The 23,870-nt window shown below is 35.7% G+C and overlaps 1 protein-coding gene and 1 long non-coding RNA gene across 6 annotated transcripts in view; one reads left to right on the forward strand and one right to left on the reverse strand.

Annotated features, from left to right (window-relative positions):
* Window positions 1–18,159, reverse strand: part of FGF7 (fibroblast growth factor 7) — a 29,320-nt gene extending 11,161 nt beyond the window's left edge. The window contains exons 1-2 of one of the 4 annotated variants that reach the window (XM_068203890.1): window positions 17,724–18,159; window positions 16,626–17,195 (exon numbers count right to left, since the gene is read on the reverse strand). In XM_068203890.1, the coding sequence (XP_068059991.1) occupies window positions 16,626–16,911 (286 nt within the window). In that variant the 5' untranslated portion in view covers window positions 16,912–17,195; window positions 17,724–18,159. Of the gene's footprint in view, window positions 1–16,625; window positions 17,211–17,723 lie in introns of all 4 variants that reach the window. The other 3 variants (XM_068203892.1, XM_068203889.1, XM_068203891.1) reach the window with 3 other exon arrangements.
* The window catches only part of LOC137481914 (uncharacterized), a 92,334-nt gene that overhangs the window by 23,660 nt on the left and 44,804 nt on the right, over window positions 1–23,870 (forward strand). The gene's annotated exons all lie outside the window — the stretch shown is intronic.

A 23,870-nucleotide genomic window follows, 5' to 3' on the forward strand; every position in this document is an offset into this window, starting at 1 on the left:
CTGCTTTAAATAAATATTTTCATGATCAGTCTCTTAGACAGCATGTAGTCATTTCTCATTTTTGCAGGAAACTACATTTCCCTCCAATAAAAATTGCCCTGAAGCTAAACATATGGTTATAATGAAGAATAATATTATTTTTTAGAATTAATACTGTCATGTAAAATTCAAGTCTTAATCCTCGGTCTGAAAAAGTGCTTTCTTATTACAGCATTAATAATTTACTGATAGGAAAAGTGGAAAAAAAGAGTGGAATGACTGTTTACAAAATGTAATTGTTTCCAAGCCGTAATAAAATTAATGATTTAATACTTTAGAGTTGAACTTGTACAACAAATGCGTTCTCTACAGCTCAGATGAAGGCTATCTCTAGTATTTAAATATTTTGTGCCAATTTTACTAGAATAAATGACGTTTTCAAGCTCTGCAGACTTTCAGAATGTACCAAAAGTAAATATAAAATGTTGCTTCTTAAACTTTTCAAAGCAAAATAAAATATATCCAACTAGAGGTGAAAAACTTCCCAGATTCAGTTTCAGCGTCTACAGCTCATTTGATTATCTGAACTTGGAAAATTCCACAAAAGACCACAGCCTCCTGTTTTTCAAATTCTTCCATAATGCAAGATTCTTTAAATAGATAACTTTGTATTTAAAAAAAAAATTTGTTACTATGCTGTTTTGTATTTTCATCTGGTAATGAGCTGTGCTTGCTCCTTTCCTGAGTTAGTGATCATAGTTAACATAAAATTATTCATGTCATTTCTATAGAAGACTTTTTCTTCTGTTTTTCTGAGAAAAAAAGGAGTGCATGTTAACGTGCCTTTTCCATGTACATGTATTTTTTTCTCTGAATTATGTTCTGAGGAACATTAAATCCAGGTGCATTTCCTGTATATCACCTGTATGAACTGGCTGCAGGCAGTTGCAAAAACAGCCTAAATCTAACATGGCAAGGGGTGCTGGATTTATTCAGTGAAACGGGGCAAAAATGAATCCAACATAGAATCTGCTCTTTTTATATGAACTTTTCCCTGAGCTCAAGGCCTTGCTGTTTTGTTCTGTGTATTGTCTCCAGCTGTTCCTGTGGCAGTTTTTTTGGTTCCTGAAATAGGCTTGACAAGAAGAAGAGCAGAGCCATATTCTGGGGACAAACTGAATCTAAGAACTGCCTTCCTGTCTTCTTTGAGGATAACTTAAAATTATACATCTTTGAGACAAATCACTAAAAGCAAATATTAAATTCCTGTAGATTGATCATAATTACATTCTGCAATGTGTTGTCAGTTAAAATATATAGTACAACACTTTTTAACAGTGAAAATGGTCCCAGAAGTAGCTAATAACCAAAATTATTTAAAATAAGTAAAATTCAGAATGTGGTTGCAGAATAAAGAAGGTGGCTGCAGCATTCCAGAGCTTGAAGATATCCTGAGGGGCCTATGGTATAGAAGGAAAGAGTTTTAAATGGTTTGAAATTTTAGACTGTTAAATTTTGTTTCACGTTAAGAGCTCATTTCAGTCATAAACACTGCAATTCCTATTGAAGAGAGACATCTTTTCCCACTCTCAGTAGTTGTGTAAAATGTGGGGCAAGCACTACCCAACTGCATAGATTTTAATTCCATTTCCAGATCAGATCTGCTATTTTGTGCAGGAACAGCTGAAGTTGGATATCTAAATATATCAATTACAGCGTCTAGAAGAACACGAGCAGGCACTACGTAATTCCTTCCAAGGTACAAAATGCAAGAAGCTGCTAAGAAAATTGTACTAACCCTTGCTGCTTCTCAGAGTGGGAATTGATAGAAACCAGCTGGCTCACTGCTGCCTTCAAAACACTACTAGACATATATTTGTATGTATGGCAGCTCAAGTTGGTCTGGTTTGCTGCTGACAAATAATTTAGATTTAGTTGAACTTTCAAAATCTGTATAAGACCAGAGACTATATTATAAACTAATAGAAGGGGAAAATTAAAAACCCCTTAAAATCAAAACAAATCTAATTATCTAATTCAATTCTGATAAATAAATAAGGATTTTGTAGCAGATGTTTCTCCTGTCTTATTTAGTAGATGGATCAAAATGTGTGTCAATTATCCTACCATTGTTGTTTTTTCAAATAGCTTAGGTAATTCCTTGTCTTAATTTTGCCTACAGTTATTAATTTCCTTCTAATTACACCCTGTTTTTACCAGTCTAAAATTTAAACCTGACTGAACGCCTGACTTTAGGGAAATCAGTAGAATATTTGCCATTATACACAGGCAGCACTTTGAAACCTCTCTGTTTACATGACTAGATATTTGTGAATGTGTAATTGTTATCCACTTTTTATCCTTAGTTGTTATCTAGCTTTACAGTCTATGCCAAAACTGAGAGAAACAGCAGCATCAGCACCAGCACAGAAAATTGTTCCTCTGCTACAGGACCAGTTGCTATTACCAGAGCAAATATACTGTAGGAGCTGCAGCCAAACTTCTCTTTTATTCTGTATTTATTTATGTGATGTTTTAATCTGCCTTTTTAAATTCAGCTCAATTGACCAGATGGAAAATCTGGACTTCTTTGCAGTTTTGACTGCAAATGCCAGGATGTAGAGTAACCATCTTGAATCTGGTGATAAAAGTATCCATGCACACTCTTACTTGTGTGTCCATGTGCATAATATCAGGAAATCAGTGAGAAAACTATTTCAACTAGAATAATGTAAACATTTTCTATTTTCTAGAATCCACAGCCTTTTTGTGCTTTGCTTTATTTGCATTAAATAGGAGTAGTGACTTCACTTTTCAGTGACAGTTACTTGTACCCTGAAAGTAGAAATCAGAGCTGTAGTACTCACATTGCAGTGTGTTTAGAATAGTATGATGTTATATTATGAAAAAGAAGTTACCAGTCATAGCTAATGTAAAAAAGTAATGGAAAAAGAAATAAGTACTGAAGAATTAATAGAGCACAGGATTAGCCAAATTATATGATATTTCTTTAAATGTTTTAATTAACTTTAACACATTTTTAGTATATTGTTGGTTGTACACAAGTTTCCCATTGTTTTTGTTCTGATTTTTATATCCCCATGTGTGAATCAGCGAGGTTATATTTATTTTAATTAAATTATCAGTTTATATTAGCTAAAGATATATAGAGGGACCATAAAAAAGGGTAACTATGAAGTTAGAAAACTGCCTTGTTTTCTTACCCAGTGTTTCTTTGCATTATCGCCAAGGACTCCACGTAAAGTATTCTCAATTAACCAGAGCATGTAAAATATGGTGGAAATTACTTCACTACCTTTACCTTTACCTTTACCTTTACCTTTACCTTTACCTTTACCTTTACCTTTCCTTTTAAGTAAGGAAAGTTTCTTGTGACCCTGAGCTGCCTAAGGAAGGATGTGAGCTCTCTTGTGCCTGTAAACTGCAGTACTTCATTTTCTCGGCTCTCAAAGCACATGGTTACTGCTGTATCACTATAAAGTGACTGTTTGTAATAAAGATATCTGTGACCAGTCTGTTAAAGGATTTAATAACTTAAATTCAGATCCATTCTGGCATCCATATTGTTATATTGGTAACATTTCAAATTTCCATCTCTGATGATAATCAACCAAGCTTTTTGATAGACAACAGTGCAGTGCATTGGCATAAGTGTAAAGACATACTTTTCTCTTGACCTTGAAATAAATGGCAGATTTCATACCATTCAAGCATTAGAGAACAGTTTCAGTCAGGGGCCTTTGAGAATGTTCCACTTTTCAATTTTTTCTGCTACAGTTTATTCTTATATGTAGTGGTATCATGAAAGTTTGATGAGCTCCACAGAAGTGCTACATAAGCAACCTGTAGCAGAGTATACAGACCCCTTTAAAATCTGGAAAACAGCTGGTCTGTGAGTTGTAGATATTTGAAAACATGCATTTCAGTAATGGGCTTGAACAAGAACCTTGTTCAAGAAGGGAAGAATAAAATGTTTGTTTTAAGGAAGCAGAGTAAAATGAGATTTCTTCCATAGTTTTATAAAATTAGATGACTCAGGTAATTGGTTATGGGGTTTAAATGTAAGAATCTGGACTGGGTCGTAGATGCTGCATGTGCAAATAAAGGGTTTGCAGCTCTTACATTTTTATTTTGTGGTGGATTTGCATTAAGCTTGCATAATTCTGTGATTGGCAGACTCAGTTTGACAGCCTTTCTTGAGTCTGCATTGTATTTATGATAATTTCTACTCCTTATGGTACTATTCTTTCCTAGTGCTTGTACCATAAAAGAATAGTGACTCCATAACATTGAACTTAGCAGGAAATTTTTGAACTGCCTTGAAGAGTGTACAGTTAAAAGAGCACAGGGCTTGGCTGTGCCCGTAGTGGTATGTTCTCAAATATATAAAGAAAACCTGTTCTTAGTAAAGGATTTGCTATGCTTTTTGCTCTGACTGAAACAATTATGGCTATTCCAAGCACTTAAAGTGGTGAAGAAACCTTTTCTTTCTTTGCATAAAATATCTGTGACTTCAGCTGTATTGCAGCAAAGAGCTGGGGAAACACTACCCAAATTTACTGAGATGATGATTGTTTTTTACCACACAAAATGAAACAAAGTAATTTTGCTGTTCTTAACTTCATCTTTTTGTGCCACCTTAATTCCCCCATGAGTATCAATATATTCTTGATTCATATGTAAATGCAAATGTTCTATGGTGGGAAAAAAATTCGCAAAATGAGATTATACTTCTACTATTGAATATGTATTCACTATAAATAATGCTATCAGTTTTTTGTCAGTTTAGAAATGTGAATCTGTGCTTTTAATATAGGTCAGAAAAACCTAGAATAAACTTCCAGTTGTATCTTTCATATGTAAATGTAAATTTGCACATATATTTGAAAAGTGACAGCTAACTATTTTTTGAGTATCCTAAATTGAGTTTTTTTCTGGTGTACTGTGCTTTTCAGACCATATCTTAAGTAGAATTCATAGTGATATCAGCATTACTCCTACATAGACATCGATAAGATAGAGAAGTCATTCTGACTTGAAAGTCAGGAAAAGATTAATAGTGGAACAGGAATTTCATTTCTCTTTATGCCCAGTATTTATTACCAATGTTATGAAACAGTATCTCAAAGTAAAAGCACATGGATTTGCAGAAGCAATAGTTATTGTTTGCCATATTTTTAAATAAACTCCCCAGCCATGGATAGGCATCAGTAACAAAACTTTTACTGATTTCAGTAGAGTCAGACTTTTACAAATGGCATGTATTTGTCTCTTTCCTAATATGGGTCTTTCAACTCTTGAGCAAACTTTTCCTAATGAATCACAGGGTTAGATAGCTTTTCCACTAGTCAGTAACTTAACTCCTCCACAGCTGTGCAATATTCTTTACTTTCAACAGCCGCTATTTAGATCATCAATGATAGTTTTCTATAATTCATCCCTAAGTCAGTATGAATAGAAAAGCCATATTTTGACTTTTTGTTGAAAAGAGCTAATGCTGTACTTCTTGGCAATTACTTTGTCATGTTGATTACATCTCTGTGTTGTTGAGAATTTATTTTAATCAAATACCATGCATACAGAGAGGGAATTGTTTTTTTTAACATATAAATCAAAGTTAATGAAACAAATATGGCACAGTCTGACAGGGCTCAAATCCGACCTTTTTGTACAATACCACCTGTGATGTAGATTGCAGCACATGTGATTACAAGAGATGATGTATATAGAATTCTTTAGGAATCCACTGACAGAGGCTAGTTTGGGGTGCAGCTGCCAGATAGCTCTTAAGAGGAAAACAAAGAAAGGAACCATCCTACTGTGACGGGTCTGGTGTTGGAGAGTAACAAACAAATCTCCTTGCTAAGCTCAGTTCAGCTGAAAACACCCAGAACTGCATTGTTGAAGTATGAACAAGACAATATAATAAATTGTGATCCAAAATCCTCAATATTTACAGTGTTGTATACAGACAGAAATATTCTTCATTTTCCTAAATCACCTTAAAAGAGATGACCACCTTTGAATCTGGGTAGTCTATTGGGGAAATAGTTTGTACAAAACTAATATTTATTCTATTTTCTCTTACATCAATAAGGATACCCTAAACAAAATTATGTCACAGACAGAAAACAGTGAACAGCAATGTGAAGAGGAAGAAAGGGAAAAAAGATTTTCGTAATGGCAGTCATGATTTTAATTGTGCCTAGCAGGAGAAAAGTGTCTTTATCTTATGTATACAGGATTATCACTTACAAGTGATTAGGGCAAAGTCAGAAAACATGGGTTCTGATAATTTTGTCTCACACAATTGCATAACAGTGGCAACTTGCACATTTTTGTAGATACCACCTAAAGTGATTTATAAGTGTAAGCGCCATGTATTTGCTGTGGGGTTTAGGCTTTAGTATTGCCCTTTTTTAAGGTAGCTTGAAGTGATCCTTGAGTAGTTGTCAGCCTTTTTAGAGAACTGTCTCTGGGTTGTCTACAGATCCTATGTGAAAAGGACAGTGTACAGATACCTACTTGTGTTTATGGAATATTTTGTTATCTAAGAAGAAAAAGTCATGTTTTGACAAACATAGAAGTGTATTCCATTTCAAATGTTGAACAGTTCTGAATAATTCTCCAATAATTTCTCACTATATTTATGATAAATATATCTTTTATCACTAGATCATTTTCTGCTTAAATGATACAGCCATTGTTGCTCATTTGTTTCTCTTAAATAATCTCCCTGGATCAGAGTTAGGCTGTTCATCACCAAACTAAATTAGTGGGGTTTGCCTTGTATGTTATGAATAATTTGAAAATTCTCCTTTTGGTCTAATGATAATTTTATGGTTTTGGTATAGACTGGTTTTGCTTCCAATGTTCCCTCTGGATAAAAGTGCAATTTCAGAAGTTTTAATTAGAATGTGTCCCAGACAAATGTGACTAAATTAGAGGAATTCAAATTCAAAACACTGGATTACTTAGCTAAAAAATCAACAGAGCATGATTTCTGCGAAATATGTGGTAATAGTTTCCTAGAAAGATGTGGTAATTTTTTTTTTCTTTAATTTTGTTTCATGATAGTTCTCTTCAGTAATATAGACTGAATTTCCCAAGTCACATAAGGGTGCAATCAGAAATGAAGGCATGCAAAGTAATTTTAGTTTGATATTTGGTAAAGGAGGTTGGGAACCAGTTTGCTAATATAAACATTCTGATTGAAATTGGTGTATAATAATCTAAAAGCTTGGTTTTATTAATAGCTGTGTTATTTTAATTGCTCAATTTAAAAGGCATTTAAATGGATGACTATAAGTGGCCTAGGACTCTTGCCATTTACTTTATAATATGAACAGACTCTCCTAAGGCTACTCTCAAAATTCATGCAACATGTGATTTCCTTTGAACTAATAAATATCTACTACAAAGTCCAACACAAATTCACCCAAATATGTGGCTGTTGCACTGTTAATAAAGTAGAAGAACATGCCAGACTGTCTTTCACAGCCTCAATAAGAAACCTTTTCTGGCTACTGAAGCAGATGCTCAGAGAGAATGCTCTGCTCTGTGAAACAGTGCCAGTACTGATGGGATGGCAGGCTGCAAAACAGCAAGAGACTCAAAGCACCTGTGTACCTGATTACTTACTAATGAGAGGAAGGAGGGCAGAGCCAGGCCCTTTTAGCTGGCCAGCAGTTAGGAGAGGTGGATTCCTTACAGGGAAGAGGCTCTCTGTTCGTTTCCTGCTGGGATTTTTGTCATCATTCTGAAGTTGTCCTTTGCCTAGTGTGGTAGGTGGTATTTCATTTCCTGAATGGATGAATTTTCTTTTTGAAATTATAATTTGGGCATAAACATGTTTCGTTCTTTTTTTTCTGACTGGTTTGCAGTCATTTAGAGTGCTCTAAAGAACTTGCTTCCCCTGGGAATTATGTACCTTTTAATTTGCTTTTGGTTTTCAGTCTTTGTTGGAAATACTGAGCGGAATCTCCACGCTCAGAGAAAAATGTAAGAAGTTTGGTTAGAAGTGTGGAGCTTATTGAAATGGGAAGAGTGGCTTTTTGTCACCAGTTAGTTTGAAAGTACTTGTATACAATTTCAGTTTTGATTAGTAGCAATGTTTGCAGGCAGAGTGCTGTGTGAGTTCTGTCACATTTACAGTTCAGATGTGGTCAGAGATGTACATGGCAGAGAATTCTTTTTGTGCTATGTTCTTGTTTGATATTGCTAAGATGGTGTTGAACTAATGCAGGCACTCCTGCTGTTTGTGTGGAATTCAGCTGGGATGAATCTCAGTGAGCCCACGTATTTGTCCCTGTCCGTATGTAAAGGTACTATTACAATTTTTTGCTGTAGAATTGGGAAGCAACATGGCTGTGATGACTTCAGGACTTCTCAGGTGCAGTTTTCCCACAAGCAAACATAAAGGGCTGCTGCTGAGGGAGATCTTGTGCTTGCCTTTCCCACAGGGTAAATCTCTCTTGTTGTAAGGCAGCTCTATCAAGCAAGTTCCGTTATTTGAATCACCCTGTGCTGGATTTACATAGCTAGTTTCCTAAATCCTTGTAAAGTGTCACCAATAAGCACTCAAGAACTCCTTGGATTTCTGTGTATCGTCTTGCACATTATGTGCAGTCCCCAAGCTGCCTGGGCTATTCCAAAGGAAATAAATTAGCTTGGTGGAATTAAAGTTGCTTTTGAAAGCTGGTGAAAGTTGCAGTTTCCTATTGTGTTAGTCCTGACTGCACTCTCCAGGATTCAGTTATCCTTTCTGGTTTACTTCAGAGTTTCTGTCAGGGAGTGCAGCTCTTGTTTCCACAAGATTCCATAATCACTCCACTGTTTTCTGCCTTCTTCCCTTGCCTAGATCAGCGTTCTCTCCCAAATCCATCTGCTTAGTGACTAGCTAGAGAGCCTGAACATTGCCACCCTTAGAGTTCATGTAGACCACTCAAAGGGCAAGGCTATCATCACCATATAATGTTGTGAATGTGCTATACAAGAAGCCAGCAAGCTCTTGCAGTGAGCGTTTCCACACACCTGGCATGTAAAACTCCACATTTGCCACTGCATTCCAGCTGTGCACACAAAGCCACTGAACAACAGCACCAGTTCACCTGAGCAGCTCAGGGACTGCAGCACAGATTCACATACAATCTCTTCCAAATTTGATGTTGGTTGTGGTTATTTTTCCCTCTAATATTTTTTCAGCTCTAGATAATATGTATGTTCATCTAAAAGAATTTCTGTGTTTAACAGTCATAAAGTTATCTCTTTTTTTTTTTTTTTGTAAACATTTACTTTTGATTGAAATATCAAATCCCATGTGACATTTAAAGATCATAATAAAACATATAAAATTAGCAAGGTTATTAAGGAAAATATGCTTCTTTTTAACAGTTGGGGCTATTTCTTTCTACTTTGAAATACAATACCTTCTAGTTAGACAAATATTAAAAACCCAAGGTACCAAAATAGCCAAGGACAAGTCTGATCACCTTTGTTTTATAGTCTATAGCACCTCCCAGTGTCTGCTGACACATTTAAAAGGAAGCAAGCCAGCTTACCAAAAATGGAAGTACTAACACTAAGAAACACCTTAAAAAAAATCCCCCAGGTTATGGGGGCATTCAAAATGTGTCATCATTGAAGAGATGGATATGAGTGGTGTATGTTGATGCCTGTTGAAGTCACTGTGTTCATCAATGCCATGGAATGGTCATGTGTGCTGTTTCCATTTATAGTTTTGAGTTAATCTATCCATATTCTGACTGGGCTTAATTTTGAAAAACAGGATGCAGCAGGAAGATTTCAGTGCTTTGAACAGAGTATCTAGACCCTTTAAAAACTTCATCCTGGTTTTGTTCTTTGTTTTAAAAGCTAAATAATAGTCAAAGGAGCCTATTGATTGCATTGGTATTTTTATTGCTTCTTTAGTGTATTTTCATGAAGTTGTGGGCCACATCTTGAATATCCACTTCTAACTTTTCAACGCCAATTGTTACAAGGAATTTTTTCCATTTGAATAAATGATGTCATGTGTTATGAAAGTTTTAAAGTGTGACAATTCAGTGCTATAATTGTTAACCTCTATTATGTTACTGCCATAAAAATTTTTATTATTAACTTTTTATTAATTATGTTTCTAAATTGCATACACCAGAAGGCGAACTTGATCTTTCTTTCATATCCAGATTTAAAAATAATGTCAAAGGTCAAACAAGACAATTGAAATACAGTTGCCAAATATAGTCATAGACAGTCAATTATGCAACAAAAGCAGTGTGCCACCCATGAAGAGTAACAGCCTACATTTGCCTAAACTTGCTCTGTTTTGATGAGAAATGTATTCCAAAATATACTGCTAGTTGATAGATCTTGTAGTGTGGAACAGTGTAATTATATGGTTTAGGATGCCTTGGTCTCCCTAAGCTTTAAGGAGGATGGGGAGGAAAGCCAACTCTGTTGTATATTCCAGGAACCTAGAAATCTGAAACAATCACTTTCAGATACTCAAACAATACAGAAAGTTGGAAGCTGTGAGGGGGATTATCTGGATTTAGGCTTTGTTTTGCAAGACTGACTGTATAAGGAATTAAATTTTATACCAGATTCTATTTGCCTGTATGAAAATTGCTTCTTTAAGATTCATCTGAGCTCTGTGTTTTTCTGTCTAGCTACTGACTTCAGGATTTCTAGTTTATTTTCTATTAGTCAATTAATATTCTATTATCAAATTATTTAATGTTTATAATATTAACACACAATTCTTTTGTGGTTCGGAAGTTTTTTCACTAATACATTTTAAAGTTCTTTACAGAGAGGTGAATATCTTTTTTATAGAGGCACAGAGAGTTTGAAGAATTTTCCCAGTCTGTAAGCAAATTGCTTAGAACTTTGAATTAGCCTCAAGTCTCTTGAGTCTCAGGTCAGGGCCACTTCAGCACATTTTCTTCAGGATGGAGCAATAGCATACTTAATGATACAGCACTGAATTTTTTGAAGATTCAGAAATTGTAAACAATGTAGGGGAGAAAGCTGTGGGGGAAAAGGAGCTGCAATTTATCTTTATATGTATACTGCAACTGCTTCTGCAGTTGGCTGCTAAATTGGATTGTTCGTTCTATAAAAGTGCACTATTTCTCATGTCTGATAAATTTCAGCATTGAGAGATACAGAAAAACTGCCAAGTCACAGCTGAACTATGAGGGTGTATCAAGGTCGAAGGAATCAGTAGGGGCAATGTGTATAGACTCAGATTTTTTCACTGCTTAGACTGATGTTAGCTCAGTTTTGAAGCTCCCCCAGGCAGGCAGTGTTGGTGTATGTTAACTTGTGGAGCTGCTGCCTGGGCCTGAGGCCAGAGGTTTGAGTTTTCCCCCACAGAGCTTATGCAATCATTTTTGCTCATGAGTGAGAAGAAAGTGAGTGTAAACTGCTACCGTCTGGCTTTACACATATTTTTCAGCTGGCAAATGCCTAAGAATAGACAAGGTGATGAAGATTCAGGAAGTAAATTCAGAAGTCGTAAACAGGTTTGTGTTCTGTGGCACCCCTCTTATACTATGCCAGTTGAGCAGTGATCTGGATGTTGATAGGTGAGACTGAAGAAGTTGTCTGCAATCATTCAAGGCTTCACATCCTGCTTTCTTCTCACCTCCCCAAAGGCTACACTCACCAAAAAACTCAATAGAAGCTGTAAGACAGGTATAACTCAGCTGCTTCTCTTATCTGCATCTTTGCTAAAACCCATCTTCATCACCAGTTGAGGGTGAAAACCAGGGATTTGTGATAAGGCATAGGCTGAGGGATAGGCATAGATCTCTCTGCTGCCTGACACTTGAGGGTACACCCAGTGCCAGACAAAGAACTGGAGAGACAGCAGGGGAATCTGCTTTATTAGGTTTGATTAGTTACTCTGGGAGAGAAAGTCATCCTTGGTGCTGTGGGTTAGGTTTTGAGAGGATATGCCTATATTTCCATTTGAATTAAATCCTTCTGTTTATAGTTTGAAAGATTAGCAGAGTACTAATGTGAAGCAAAACCACTTCCATGTTAGTGAAGGTTTGTGTTCTGGCACCAAAGTGTTGGTTGAACCACAACCTCTTGAAAAACCAAGAATGCAGTTGCAGAGACAGACTTTCTGTTTGTCTGGAACATGTATAACTCTTAACTGCATCTAGTCCATCAATACCTGTCTTGAAATACCTGATTTTCAGGAGCTGAGTCTTCTTGGTTCATCTATGTAATATGTATTTAAGCAACAGAAACAAAATTTATACAGTAATACAGCATACTTACATTTCTTTTATGCTAAGAAGCGTCTATAAAATGCTAGTGGAAGTAATTCTGATTTCTAAGCAAGTTGGAATATTTAATCACTATGATGAGTATAAAGTGTATTTTATCATCAGTTAGGGTTTACATTTGAGCAAAACCGAGTTGAAGTTCATTTAATATTGCTGAAAACTTTGACTTGTTGGATTCTTATCAAAATAGAAGTAGTTTTCTAAGATAAAATTATAATCAAGATTTCAGCCATTTTATGTCAAGATCTCACTAGACTACTTTCTCTACTTTTTCTTTGGTTGGCTTTACCCACTGAAAAAAATGAGGAAATAGGTTTTTTCTGGGTTTAAAGCACACATGGAATATGATAGGATCAGACATGTTAGGATTCAGGTTCCGGGAAGGCTTTTCTAGTAACTAAGAGACCCTTTGAAGTCTTTAAAATGAGATTCCAAAGGCAACAGAGCATGGAAAGTCCTCAAGCATCATCCCGTCATAGTTAAAAATCCTCTTGTATAGAGTCAAAACAAACTCTGATTTTTGATGCCTTTTTTCTGAACAAAATTAACTAAATCTGGCAAAATTCTGAAACGCAAACTGAAATGAAAGCAGGAGTAAACAGTGATAAGGAGTGATTTATTTTTCTATCAAAGATTAAGAGTTAGCAAATTGCCTTGTTATCTCCAAGATTTGTTCAGTCAATCTCACATTTTACAATCATGAATTCAAAAAGCGTGCTTTGTGTGCACACTTAGATTCTTTTCCTAACAAGATGCAGAATTAATTTTTTGTTAAAAAGGTTCAGGCTTTGGTTAAGTTATAGTAAATTTTTGTAAAAGAGAATTTTTTTTTATGAATAATGACAGATTTTTCTGGGTGACCTAACCTCTTGGCTGCTGCCTAATTCTTGCTTGAGTTTTTCAGTAGGTGACTCTCAGTTCTCCCTCTGCCATTTAGTTTTCAGATTGAAAGCAAAGCTGTCAGGTGCAAATTGATTTTCCCTACTTAGTGGAGATCGCTGTCCTCTGATTTGATTAGTTCACTCTTGAGTTATCACCTTTATGTCCACCAGAAGGCTCTACTGCTTTCTGAAATGTGCACAGAACCATATTCTTTGGGTACCTAACAAGGTCAACACTGTTGTAAACAGGATTTGGCAATTTGCTTGCACTGAGACAGCACTCACATATTTCTATAACTAAGCAACTAAAACCTAATGTTTTTTAGAAGCAAAAATCTGATAAATACAGATTATTTACAATTGGTGAGTGAAGATTTAGTTCAGTATTTGGTTATGTTGTGAAGTTTGAATCCACACACATTTAATACAGTGGCTGTTAACTGAAAACCTTAGAAATTTTAACACTTTCACTATTTGTGCTGTTACTTTCATGGTATGTGTGTGTGTGTGTACATATATTTATTCTGTAATTAGAGAAGTTTGAAATACAAAACCTTAATTCCTCACCATCTTGGCGTTCTTATAGTTATAGTCCCAATTGATGAGAGAACCACTATGAATTTTGGCACTTCCCAAAGTTGTGATGAAGTTATCCTTCTACAGACATTTCTCAGTGTGAAGATTGTTCTTCACAATATTCATGCTTCACACCTCACAGGCTGAAAAGAAGTAGCTCACTTGAGCTACAAAACTGTCAGGACAGTTTCCTTTATGAAGATAAGTTATGATAGGTAAAAATATGATTTTTTTCTTATTTTAGTAGCACAAGTCAGCAAATTCAAAAGGGAAAATAATTAATTTATTATGTAAGTGGAAAATTGGGATAAAATGAGAAGAAACCTCTTGGAGCAACACTTTTCGTGTCCATTGATTAGTTTGACTACAGCAGTTCTGGCATTCCATCCTAAGAAACAGGTTTGATTTACTAACTTTCAGAACTGGAAATCATGGAACAAGAATGTTTGAACACACAGAAATACATCTTTTTCATCTGTATGGTTTTAAAATTACGCTTTTCAGAGGACCTGGATAAAAATTGACAGTTTAAACTTCTAATTTTTTTTTTTTTCCTTAGGGAAGGTGTAGTAGTCCAGGTGAGCATTATTTTTTCTGTGTTGTTTGTTTGTTTTGCTTTTTGCCCCCTCATATAATTTTCTTTATGGTTATTGATTTTAGTAGAGAGCCATAGGCACATCTTCAAAAAGGCTGTTTACATCTTCTATTGAACAAAAAGTGTTCCCATAATATTGCTACAGTACTAATTTCTTTAGTTTGAGAAAATCCAGATTAACAGTGTTCACATTTTCCTAGTCCTCTCTGTCTATATTTGCCTATCTACTTGGGCAACAAAAGCATTTGGGTGTTATTCCTTAAGATACAATAGATAAATTAGAGTATTAAAGTTAAGATGGTGGGAACTTCCTACATCCTTCTGCCAATTTAGAGACGGTTCATCGTGGTGCACATCAGTTAGCAGATAACCATTACAATTTCATTTGTTTTTTCTCATCATACTCATTGCATTTACCAGAAAAAAGATTGGGTTGGTTTTTTTTCCACTGCAATGTAAATGTAAGGGTTTAGTGACTCAAGTTTGCCTTTCTGTAATTCATAATAGTTAGTTACCATCACTAAATTATCTTGAAGTGTTCAGGAAATTGCAAGAGACTACACTGTTGGCACAAGAGGATGTGGTGTTCTGTAATTGGATCACTACAGAATGTTTAAAGGTGTCATTAATGTTTTTAAGCAGAATGGAATCTTTCAGAGAACCTCTGCTTGAATTTGACATAATGCTAAATTGCTAACAAAATTTTACTTAAGCATTATGGAACTAAAAAAGCAACTCTATTTAATAAATAACTTAGCTCTAGATGCTGTCATAATGTGTTTGTAAATAATAACAGAAAAAAATTGGGTATTGTGAATATTCACTTATCTGCATTAATTCAGAAGAATCCGTTTCAACAGTCAGTAACATTTTTCCAGTGATTTTTTTATGAGAACAACATTTCACTTCAAAACTAGTCCTATGGATCTCTATTGTAGCAATGCCCTCCTGAAACTCAAAGGGAGTCTTCTTGAATATGGACTAAATAATTTAGTTGGCTGCTGGCCATGTGTTGTCTTTCAGAGGAATATGGTTATTCACTATGTAACAGTGTAGGAAGAAAGGAGACATATGGAAACAAATTTTAAAAGAAACAGTAACATTAGTCAATGCAGTTTTAGCCACACAAGTTGCCAAGTACTTAATGTAGTCATGAAGTAAAGAAATAAATGATGAAGCCCACTAGCCAGGCGTGTAGCACACCAGTGCTGCTCTGTTAGAAAACAAGCACTCAGCTTCAGCTGAAGGCTGAGACACACTAACAGTTCTTGAAGTTTGATTTATGGGTTTCTTTTGCTGCTGCTATTATAAAAAGCACACTATTATATCCAACAAATTAAATCATTATTTAACAGCATTCTTGGAAATATATTTGTCCTTTTATTTGTCTCTAAGCACTAGACCAGCATGTCCCTGGCCTCTTTTTGTTATAATCTTGTTTGAAATATGCAGTATAATCCTATGTATTTTCCTGTTGCATCTTAATAAAGTAATGCCTTTTCAAGCAGATGAATAACCAATACATTTGTAAGAACACAAAAGACAAAGTGACAAAAATAGTGACTGTAAAAATTGATGTCTTCAAATATTAATCAAAGGTTATATAGGTATTTATGTGAAAAATACATATTTCCACAAACAATTTTTTTTCCAATTCAGAATTTGTATTTGGTACAGCTTCATAAAATATTGTATGTCCATTCTCTTTAGATGAGTCATGGTTTTAGAAGAAAGGGAGGAGAATATTTTTTCAGCATCATGATCATTGTAATAATGAACTGCAGAAACTATAATCGATTTTGTTCCTGGCTTGGCAAACTATCTGAAAGATTTTGCAAGAGAGTTTACATAATTCTTTCCATTGAACTTTCTAGTATTTCTGTTTTAATTGTTAACTCAAACACACCAAACTTTTAGGTAGTTTGTGCACTATATAAATGTGGTTTAATGTTTCAGGAGTATTTTATGAGGAGAGTTGGTTGTTATACATTTTCGTACTTGCAACCTTAGTTCACTTGTTAAAATAGGCTCTCTGTTTGCTAATAGTTCCCAGCTGTAACTAATACATTAACAGATCTACAATGCAGTTTTTAAAATGACGCATTTCAAAATCAATAGCAAATGTCCTGCTGTACAATTAATTGGAAAACTTGTTTTACACAATGGTCAGTACATGATACAAAACTCTTTTGGAATTATGGTAAATCAAGGGATAGGAAATAACGATGTGTAAATTTCTAAAAACTTAGGAAAAGCAAAGATATTACTTACTGTAGTTGTTGTTTGCTTCTCTTGTCCCTTTCACTTTGCCTCGCTTATCAATCCTCATATACCACTGAGTTCGACAGAAAAGTCTTCTCACTCTTACATCCCCCCCTTCCATATAATCATAGCTTCTGGTATGTCGCTCAGGGCTGGAACAGTTCACATTTGTAGCCATTTGCTCTGGAGTCATGTCATTGCAAGCTAAAGATATAGTGCCCATTAGAAAGATAATGTAAAAGTATGATCTGTAGAGCAAAATTGGCAGGATCCATGTCAGTATCCATTTGTGCATTATAGTGCAGTGTTCTGGGTGTTCATGAACAACATAATGAAAATTAAATCTCAAGTAGACTGTTGCTCTTAGGTCACCGACCTGCCTTCTGTCTTTATGAGTTACAGATTCATTTAAGTGAGATTGCTCCCTCTTCTAGAATTCTGATCGTTATTCCTTAATAGTTAATGGCGAAATAGAAGAGCTTCTTAAATATCTCTTCAGTCAGAATATCCTTTAAAGACACAAGTTATAAAAACCTTTGTTGTTGTGACCTTCTTTACTACTTGAATTTGCTGCTTGCACTGAAAGTAAAAGATCTGTGAGAAAAGGTGCATGTGTAAGTCGTTATGCTCAATTGTTACAAACATGCAAGGATACATTATGCTAATAAAAAGTACTACATAGAAATACATGACATACTGAGCTCATTTTTAAAAATATGCTAATGCATGTACAATAGATATATCTCATAAAACTTTTTACATAACCAGATATTTACATTGATTGTAAACGTAGTTCTCCCTTCAGTTTTAAGTCCTTCCAAAAATCTCATATTGATTAATTTCAACTCTCATGCATGATAAAATTTTCCTGATTACTTCATACTTATATGTTTACTATTAGCACAATCTATCATATAACTTTTCTCTAGTTCAGGTTTCAAAACAGATCTCATGGCTTTAGCCCTGTGTTTTTATTCCTACCCTTTTCCGATTATTAGTAGAAATAGTTTTCTTAATTCTTTTTTTAACATCTAGCATGTGGAAATAAAAATAAATTATTAGCTATTAGAAACTGTTGAATAATCTTGTAAAGGACAAATAACTTACTTGTTCCTGTTGATAAGAGCTGGATACCCAAGTACTCCATTTCTGTTGTCTCCTTTTTGCAACATGAGACACTCTACTGTAGCTACAAGCTTCCTCAGCTCAGAAAGACTCCACCAGAATTATAATTGTTTCCATAAATCAACAGGCTGGAGAGATGGTGTGTATGTGCTTATGCGTGCGCGTGCATGTGTGTGTTGAGCCTGTTCAGTCCTTTTCGATAAATACCTTTGCTGACCTCACTTGGAAGCAATTAGAATTTAACCAGTCAGCTGTCAGTTGAATGCAGGAACAAAAGTAAAAGGAGACTTGCATTGTATCGTGTCCAATGGTCATCAGAGGGAGCTATGTACATAGTTTATGGTTTAAATCTCCAAGAATCTTCTTTCTAAAAATGTATATTTTGTGCTGCATGGATAGAATTGCTTCACATGCTAGTTAGTGTTTCTGTGCTCTGGTTTAGGTCAGTATTCTCTGTCCTTAAAAAATTCCACCTCCTCTCTTTTGTACTCACGTGCTTATCTCAGTGTGCTTTCAAATCTCTTCTGCAGTTTGGTGGATTCATAGTCTGCCTTTCTGAAGGATATATGAAACATGGGTCTGTTACATACCGGGGAGAAGGGTGTGCTGTAGCCCTTAGAGACCATGAGGTATATTTTTATACCATGGATTTGAAAAGAGGGACCACTGCACTGAGGTTTTATTTGATCAGCCACTAGGTGAAAATGAGAAAGTATATTTGGTTGTTTCAAAGTCTGACATTCAAACGGAACCTTTATCAGCTTGAAGGAAAAATTGCTACTAGGGAACAGCCTTTCTTAGCATATGTAGTTAGGTCTGGAAACACGGAAAGGGAGAATGAAAACTGGCAGCAATGTAAGAAAACCCCTAATACTGCACACCAAGCAATGGGCTTAAAATCTAGAGAATGAAAATAATGAGTGGATACACCTGGTTTTCTGCTTTTGTGTACCTGTTTCCTTCTCTGACCCAGCCTGCCTGTGCTCTATTTAACCCTGAAATTCTGTTGAGTTTCTGGTGAGTGTATTTGTAAAACAAATTGAAGCAAAGTTTTCAGTAGCTCTTTATCCTTTTTAACTGCCCCACTGTTGATGTGAGCACACCTCAGTCCCTTTAGTAAGTAATATCATCAAGAAAAGTTTGGAATTAACCCAGTTATTAAGAATAGTTTACTTATGTTTAATAGTTTCTGCCTAATAATGTAATGCAGTTTATCATTACATGCTCTTATCCCATCCCCACTCCCTTTCTCCCTCTTAATTAAAAATTAAGTGAACTGTTGAAGCAGTTAAAAATCCCAGGGAGTACGTATGTGCCACCTTGTGGTGAGGGGGATATAAGTAAACAGGGTGTTTCACTGGACTGATCCAAAATTAACAAAAAGGCACACCAGGCAAACTTGTAGTACTCAGTCTTTCCTATACACAGAGGAATGAGTAATTTCCTTCCTTAACATCACCAGCCTCCTTGTCAGCACTCACATGGATCAGTCCCTTTTGTCACTTGCTTTGCATTCTTTTTTAGCCATTTTCACACATAGTCCAGAGTTGACAGATTTTTCTTGTCATCTCCATTTCAGCATACTGGGCTGTTTTCTGTGTTCTGTAACTCAGCCTCATTTTCCTACTTTAGCAAGAGACTCAATATATGCACCTTTCTGATATGAAAGATGTGCTGCTGAGGGCTTTCAAAGGCTGCATACCTGCAGCTGATACACAAAGAAGTGGATGTCATTGGTTAACTCTTGTAAACTGTGATCACAGCTGTCTCCAGTTTGACTTCTGTCTTGTCAACCCATGCCACCATTCTGACAAGGCGTGGAGACTGAAGTGACTTATCCCAGTTGTGGCTTTTGCAGTACGTTTGCTGGATTTATATCAGCATGTTCTCTGACCCATTCCACAGTCTGAATTCAGAATGATAGCAATGAAAAAAATTCTTGGTATTCAAAAGGCTTATCTCTTGTGTATTATAAAGAAAGCAATCAAGGATAAAAGGTAATCTGTGTTTTAATCAGCAAAATAGGATGCAAGTAGAAATATTTTTGTAAATATTCTAGGTCTTTTATGTTCAATAACAACCTGCACTTTCAGATCCATACTGGTTTTAATTTTTCTTTTTCCTTGCTAACTTACTGTTCCTGACAGTTAGTACCAGGAGAAAAAATACATACCTGAGGTTTCAGTTCCAGAAAGCTGGAGCTATTTGTGGTCCAGGCATAGGCATGTATTTCTCTTGGCTCTGAAAAAATAAATCACTTGCTGTAAGTGAGTTTTCTTAAGTGGTGCCTCACTTCCGATCTCTGGAAACTTCTGTAGTTAAGAATAAACGAGAAGTGGCTTAGATAAGGCACTAGCTCTAATTTTAGTTGGTGAACAATGCAGTTGCTCTTTAATTAATGCTGCTAACATTCATATCCTTGTATTTTGTAATTATAGAATAATATCTTTCCACCGTGCTTTAGCTGCAGTCTTTCTTAATTACATATTTTTTATGTCTTGCTATGCAACAAGTCCAATTCTTTATCTTTTAATGAAGGGATGTGCATGTGTGCATCAAGCTTCTCTGCATGTGTTGCCAAGCCTCTGAATGTCCCGACATGCATCTGATAAATCAAGCATAACTAATATCTCTCTCAAATTGAATTGGTTTAGGTTTAGAGAAGATTTAGCTTGACTGACACTTGGTATTCTATCTGTTTAACAAAGTGCATAGCCAGATATTTGGATTACAATCCCAAGCAAATCTTTAATAATATATAGAAATTTTCCACCTAAAATGCTTGTGATTTTCTGCTTCTTTGGTGATATGTTCAGGTTTCAGGACCACAGGAAACGTGCAAATGTGCAAAATGCACATGCTGTAAGCCATCCTTTAATATAGAATGCATGCGTTGGTGCTTCCTTCCTGTTGATAAGCGATTTCTGCAGCATTGTTATGGTGCACTTGCTGAAAAGGAAAGTGGAAATTAATTGCAAGTACTTTGCTTCTGATTGTAAAGATTGTTCATTGGTCTCCGGTTAAAATAGAACTTTATAAAGATTTTCTTACATAGGAAGTTACTTTTCCCCTTTTTCCTCACATAGGGAGTTACTTTTTGTCTTTTCAGATGAAAACGTGAGCACAAGGTCCCATGCTTTCTTCATCTCCAGGCTGGCCTGCTGCAAATTTACTGCCCAACTGTGGCATTGGGTCATGAGTGTGACTTTTAAAAAAATCTCCATTTTGTCCAGTTTGCCCTTAGGGCAACACATCACTGCTAAGAAATTTATCATTCTCTTCCTCCTTGTTTCCTGATCCATTTAGAATTTGCTTTAGAACATCTCCCAGAACTTGCAGAGTTTAAGACAGTAGGAAGATAAAAATCTCTGTATCTGACTTTAAACCCAAGATCTTGGGTTTTAATGCCCTGCAGCAATTGCTAAACTGGGATTGGAAGGTCCCAGGGAAAAATACCATGGATGTGAAGGTGCTAAATATTCTTGTGGTTCAATCCTTATCCACAGTTTCCAGGTCTCAGAAATCAGCATCAGATCCAGGCTGACTGTTACTACATGCAAAAGATACAAGAAAAGTGCTAGAGTTTGAGCAAATATTTGATCAACGTTGCAGTATCTGAGAAACACAGCAACATGTGTGGAAAATAAACTCATATAACGAGGTGGTAAAAACAAGAGAGACAAGGAATATTGCACCTCAGTTTGGATTTATCTTTTCAGGTTGTAAGGCTGAGATTAAAAACTGTAACCATGAATCCTTTGTCTCCCTAACTATAAGAATGTCTTTTTGGTTTTGGTAACTGGTATGGGTTATTAAAATCATATTGAAAAGACAACAGCAATTTTTTCCACGCAATTTTAAAAACAGATCTCTTCAACATCATTCCTTTTTTTTGTTTCCTCCTATTCATCCAGATCATATTGAGCTGATTTAAATCTACAGGAAAAATTGAATGGGATGTGGTAGATACTTGGAAAAAAACCCCTGCTCAAACTATCAAGTAGTTTGACTACTTCATAACTGATTCCTTTTCTTTTAATTAGTTACAGCAAATATGTTTTATATAGCTTATTTTAGGGAAAACAAAGGCTGGGACTGCCTTAGCTCTGTCAATAGTAAACTTAAAGGTAAATCCATCCAGGCTTTTTTCACCTGGACAATGGAGTATCATGATACTGACTTTTGAAGGAGATAGAATAAAAACAGAATGCAACAACAGCCAGATGAGTCCTTCCTTTCTGAATGGAATGGTTATGTTAGATCTTCTTGTTATTCATAGCTTAATAACCCTCAACCTCAAGAGATTCTACTTGTGATGACATCAGGACACTCAGGCTATGTTTATCATAATCTCAGATCTTGATGCAGAATTGTAACACTTCATTTTTGGTGGAAATATAAAAAATAGAGAACTGGTATGAGAAAATACTGAGGAGACCCATTTGGTTCATCTTATTTATTACCAGGTATGATGTTCAGAGGTCTCTCTTCTCTTTCTGAAGTGATCCATACATTTGTAGCCAAATTTTTATTTTACCAAACTACTTAACCATGCAGTGATTTCTTCTGCCTGACTTTAAGTATATTCTTTTTGCAAAATAAATAACTCATAGCATCTTTTTATATACACAGATGGTTGGACAAGAACCAGCTTTAAGACCTGGATTTGTGGAATCCATGTGCTGAGAATCACCTTCTACAACTGTCTCCAATTAAATAGGTGCGATACATCCAATATCTACTGCCTCTGTTGCATACTGTAGGTGTAAAAATGCTCCTGTGATTGATTTCTAAAAACCTGGGCTCACATATATACACACTATACACTGAAACATTCTTAATGCTGTAAAAATACTCAAAAGGCACAATTTCCTGAAAAAAAAATCACTTCCATGTCAAACCACAGCACTATCCCATGCAATCATCGGGGGGGAAATCATGAAGAGAGCAATTATGATAAAACCTAGTCTCTGTCCTAGTACACACTCAACCAAACCCACGTTTATCAAACTAAGCTCTTGGCATCTCTATATAATTCAGTGAGTCCAGGATTTCACCCAAGGTTTAATGTAAATTCCTTTTTTATGGTTCTCTATTATTTATCAGTGTTGAGATTTAACTTGACATTTTTTCAGTGGCTTTCTCTGTACAAAAGGCAATAAAGCAGGTTGGTACAATCAATGCAACAAATAGAAAATAACAAAAGGTGGGACTGTGTATGGCAGAAATGCTACTGGATGACTACTGTGTATTTATTATTTTACTTTGAGAAACAGCTGGAGTAAGACCTTGCTAACTTTCAGCTAATTATATGGGCTATTGTTACATGTGTTCTAAAAGCAAAACAACCTATGGGGAAACTACTCTATTCCCCTGTAAAGCTGTGGTCCTTGTAGAGTTCAAAACTCACCAGTTGACTCGGAGTAAGAGCAATTCTCTGTAATGATTGCTTTATTTATTACCCATCTGTCAGAGACAGGGACACCACTTAGTCCCAAAAATGTAAGGTTTTCCAGCTGTTTGCCATTTGAGTGGTAGATAAGCATTTGTTAAACTGAGGGAATCTAGTAAAAGGGTGTCATTCCTAGGGAATCTGTGTTAGTAATTGGCTTACAGAGTGAACTCCACCACATTCCTTCACTTTTTCCATTCCCTCACTTACTGATAATGAACTCCATGATATCCTACTAATTCCTATGTAAATTCAGGCCAGAATAGTCATTTCATAATCTGGTAAGGGTGTGAAAGAAGGATGTGGAGTGCTAGGATCTGAGTGCAGTTCAGCATATCACGTGCAGGGTTACAACGAGCATGTCACCATCATTCCTGAGGCATTTGGTGTGGGCATGGACTGGTGAGCCAGTTTTTCTAATTATAAAAGGAAGAAAAAGTGTCAAAATACCTTTGCATTCAAAGGGCAAATTGAGGCTATGTCAAAACTGCATTTTCTTCCAGAGCTCCCTCAAGAGAATTAGGCAAGAAAGGACACTATTGATTTCAGACTGGCTGTAATTTAAAGATGCCTAGACTGAGGGTTACCAGATAGTGCTGTTTATTTGCAATATGAACCATCCTGCTCCTCTGTACGTATAGTTCTGTAGATTGCAGGAGTGATACCTTCTTTCTGGG

This window comes from Anomalospiza imberbis, chromosome 13 (genome assembly GCF_031753505.1).
Source record: "Anomalospiza imberbis isolate Cuckoo-Finch-1a 21T00152 chromosome 13, ASM3175350v1, whole genome shotgun sequence".
Lineage (NCBI taxonomy): Eukaryota > Metazoa > Chordata > Aves > Passeriformes > Viduidae > Anomalospiza > Anomalospiza imberbis.